The 4,340-nt window shown below is 35.6% G+C and overlaps 1 protein-coding gene across 1 annotated transcript; it reads left to right on the top strand.

Annotated features, from left to right (window-relative positions):
• Positions 1–2,660, top strand: LOC118492951 (ribonuclease pancreatic-like). Its single transcript, XM_036006611.1, has 3 exons — positions 1–74; positions 629–678; positions 2,164–2,660. The coding sequence occupies exon 3, from the start codon at positions 2,170–2,172 to the stop codon at positions 2,587–2,589; it is 420 nt and encodes a 139-aa protein (XP_035862504.1). The 5' UTR covers positions 1–74; positions 629–678; positions 2,164–2,169; the 3' UTR covers positions 2,590–2,660.
• Positions 2,661–4,340: the final 1,680 nt, after the last annotated feature.

Genomic DNA, 4,340 nt, shown 5'->3' with positions numbered 1-4,340 from the left:
ATTTGCATTGTGTCAGAGTTCTGCTCTTCTTCTTCATCTTCATCAGCACCTGAGCTCTCTCCACCAACTCTACGGTAAGAGAAAACGCTAACTCTGGCTCCTAACATTAGTTTTTGTCACTTTTTGTTTTCGATTTTTTGTCAACTTGTCTGTTGAATTTTCAGTCACTCTGTTGAAAAAGAATTTCAACATTTTTGACACTTTTTTCTACGTATTTTTCAAGGTTTGTCATTTCCTTTGATGTTTGTCACTCTTTCACATTTTTGTCTGCATTTTTGTTGCATTTTTGACACTTTGTTGACCGTTTCCAAAAAACCTTGAAGTTAACTGTGATGTAATGTAGTTAAATGTGATGTAAATATAATTCGTATCACGTAGAATTATGTTCTATTCTTGACCTTTTCGATACTTGCTATACCTGCATGCTATTTTTACCTTTTTTCTGCACTTTGACAGTTTTTCTTGCTGCTTTTTGACAGTTTTGTCGCCACTTTTTTAGTTAAGTGTGATGTAACGTAGTTATATGTGACGTAATGTAGTTAAATGTGATAAATGTAGTAAAATGTGATGTAATGTAGTTAACTGTGATGTAATGTAGTGTTTGTTCATGTATCATGTGATATTCCAGGTATCTCTCCTGCTGCTGACTCTAGAACTCATCTCTCTCCTGTCATACAGGTAAATATACTTTATATTATTATTCTGTCTTTAACACATTTAAACTTCTCTGATTCTGTTTCATCTGCAAGGACGAAAACTCAAAAGTTTGTTTATATTTTCACTTCATTGTTATGTTTGTCTAACTTCATCTCGCTGCATTGGGACTTTATGGATTTCTTCTACAGAAATAAATCTGTTGAACCTGTATATGAAATGTATTTAATCCTGTGTGCAGTGGTGTACACACTATATTGGTAATAAATATAATACTTTTTAAGGAAGCCCTGGTCAAGAAGAAAATCACATTTTAAAACAAGTGCAGACATGTTGATATATTTGATTTAGGTAGGACTTGAATTCAGTATGTGAAATAAAAACCTGCAGTTTTAGCTGATATTGTAACTCATTCCATGAAGTTGGAGCACTGTAACTAAAAGCAGTTTTTCCAAACTCTGTTTTAGTTTGTGGAACATCATACAGTATGTATCTACTTGATCTTAGATTGTGTTCACTTTTAACACCTAGTAGATCTCTACTAGGTGTTACAACTGTAGTTAAATATGAAGGAGTGTGTGCAGTTATTGATTTGTACACAAAGATCAACCCATGTTTGAGCCTTCTTGTGTTGAGTGAGGGCCAATACACCATTTCATATAATACACAGTGATGGGTAGAGTGCTTTGCATGCATTATAAATCTCAGTGCTCACTGATACACAGAATCCAATGATTTCAACAGAGTCTTTGTGGAGTGTCTGTAAAACACATCTCCATAGTCTAAAACTGGCAAAAAGGTAGATTCAACCAGCTTTTTCTTGACTTTCTGTGTGAAGCATACTTCATGAACTCTGCAGAACTCCAAAGACATGAGACATTTATCAAAATAAAAACAAATGTTACCTAAGAAGTCCATAGATTTCTTTAATTTTAAGTGAAAAGCCATGTCTGATAATACTGTACATTGAACATTCAGAAAGAAGTTTAAAATCATTAGCATTTGGAAAATAAAAATACTTTTTTATGTTTTTCAGACACTTTGTTAAGATTATTTTTTGAGCTTTTATTGTGACATCTTTAGACAGGAAAGGGGAAAGGGGGGGTACGACCCGCAACACAGAAAGAAATGCTTTTTCTGTCTCTAAGACATTCAAACTTCTCTGCTGATATAGATTCTGTTTCAGCTTTGAGGACGATGCTTTTTATAAGTTTTTGGTGATTTTCTCTGAACTTTTTCAAACTTTTTTTACTCGTGACACTTCAGACGCTCTGTTTTTGCACCTTGTTTTACAATTTTTACGTTTTTGTCGTTTTGTTTTAACTTTTTAGTCGTTCTTGCTTATTTTTCAGTGATTGAGTTTCTCTAACAGCTTTTAAATGATAATATAAAGAGATGTTAGATATGTCAGAGTAAAGTCTCTAACAGCTTTTATATGATAATATAAAGAGATGTTAGATATGTCAGAGTAAAGTCTCTAACAGCTTTTATAACTCTTGTGTTCTTCAGATCAACATGAAGATCTCTTTCTTTGCCAGTTTTCTGCTGCTCTCTCTGTGCCAACTGTGCAGCAGTTCTATCTTTGATTCCAATAGGATTAACGTTAGGGGGGTTGATGATAACAAGTTTGAACAAGAGCATATCGTGGCTAACCTATGCACCCAGGTGATGATTGACAGAGGATTTGATGTCCTCAACAAAACCACCTGTAAGCCGGAGAAAACCTTCATCAAAGCTACAGTGGACGAGGTCCGAGCCGTCTGTGGGGGTGGAGGAAAGGGAGTCAGCAAAGAGAACTTTAAACTGGTTGAGTGTAAAGTTGATCCTGCTCATAACAAGCCTCCCAACTGTCAGTACACGGTTGAGGAGGTGGAGAAGAAAATCCTGGTCACCTGTGTCAAAAACAAACCTACTGAGTTTAAAATACATGAGTAATCTGTTACTACCTGATGAATCAGAGTAATCTGTTACTACCTGATGAATCAGAGTAATCTGTTACTACCTGATGAGTCAGAGTAAAATGTTACTGGCTGATGAATCAGAGTAACTTGTGTCTCCTGTTGAATAAAACACATGTGACAATTTAAATGTGGGTCTGTTTTTAATGTCATCATGTTCACTCATTCATAAAGTAGATGTGGGTTCAAGTGTATTCACGTCATTCTAATAAAATAGCTGCAGCTTTTTCTTGATTTGAGTCATATTAACACACACAGACACACACACACACATACAGAGCCACACAAAAAAATATAAATACACACACAAACACACACACACATACACACACACACACACACACACACACATCTAAAACATTTCCTCCTGTTCATGATTATTTCACCAAATTAAAGTGTTCTGTTTATCTCAACATGACTGACACTTTCCACTCTCATTGTTTTTGGATTTTATGAGACAGAACATTTCTTAACTATGTCCAGAGTTCTTCTTGTTGAAAAGGGGAACAATAAAGAGAGATAAATGTGTATCTTTGAGGATGAGTTGAGGATTGTTCCACCAGATGGCGCCCTGACTCTCTTACACAGTTCATATTCTGTCAGAAACAAGAACAGACTGAACACAAGTTGAGCAGAAACTAAAATAATCTGTTAAACTTCAGCTCTGATCTCTAAATGTTTGATGTTGATGATGCTGCTGGTTTTAAGGAGAGACACTAACAGACAGAAACATCTTCTTTACCTTTATTTATCTTCCATAACATGTCTTCTTTCAGAACACATTCATGTTACTACATTGTGTCTGTTTGACAGAAAAAACTAATCTTAATTTCATTAATCAGGGGCCTGTTTAACAAAAGCAGAATATATAAATCCAGGATAACTGATAAAGCGAGGTTTGACCTAGTCTAATCTGAGCATCCTGGCTTGGTGCGTTTCATGAAGGCCAAGCCAGGCTGTGGAGGAGCAACTAGGTCGAGCCAGGCTGAAGTAATTCAGATAGATGCGCGTCCACGGCTTTTCTTAAAAGACCGCGAGGTCGATCACAGATTTACTGATGCTAAAATGGAGAATACGCATTGTTCATACTTTATACAGAGTAAGCAGCAGCTTCTTGTGGAAGTATGATGACGTGAAACACATTATTTGTTAAAAAGAAACACGGCCTCTGTAATGAAACAGCGAGAGAAAGCATAGCAGACGATCTCGGACCGACTGAATGCGTAAGTAGCAACTACTACTTACTAGTACTAATCATTACTAATCATTTGCACAAATTAACAGCTGTACTCTTAAAAGTAAGCCGAAGATAATGTTACTCAGGAATTTTACCATGAAGATCAATTTTCTACAACGCTAGAATATGATACGTAAATATCTCTTTCACTCTGTTTCTCCCTCTCTCTCATGGGCTAAAATATAAATGACCTAAGTCATATTAACTTCCACTGTTCGTTTTTAATGCAAAGTGTACAACTGTTCGTTTTTGCAAATGACAGTGACTCATTGAATGGTTTCAGTTAAGAGCAGTAGTTCATAAATGTATATTTTTAGACTATCATTCAGTCTGTCCGCTATTATCTGCCACGCTTTTTCTCGCGTTTTTTAAATTTTTAATTTTTTTATAGAGGACGAGTTTCCTTCTCTACATATTATATGCCTTGCTCCCTTGTATATATGGACATAGAAAATAAAGACACTGAAGAAATTGGACTCTAAAATCTAGGT

This window comes from Sander lucioperca, chromosome 10 (assembly GCF_008315115.2).
Source record: "Sander lucioperca isolate FBNREF2018 chromosome 10, SLUC_FBN_1.2, whole genome shotgun sequence".
Lineage (NCBI taxonomy): Eukaryota > Metazoa > Chordata > Actinopteri > Perciformes > Percidae > Sander > Sander lucioperca.
The sequence above is the reverse complement of the archived record's forward strand: the minus strand, read 5'-3'. Positions and strand labels throughout refer to the sequence as shown.

Coding starts and splice junctions, on each gene's coding strand:
- LOC118492951 (XM_036006611.1), top strand. CDS start 2,170: ATGAAGATCTCTTTCTTTGCCAGTTTTCTGCTGCTCTCTCTGTGCCAA.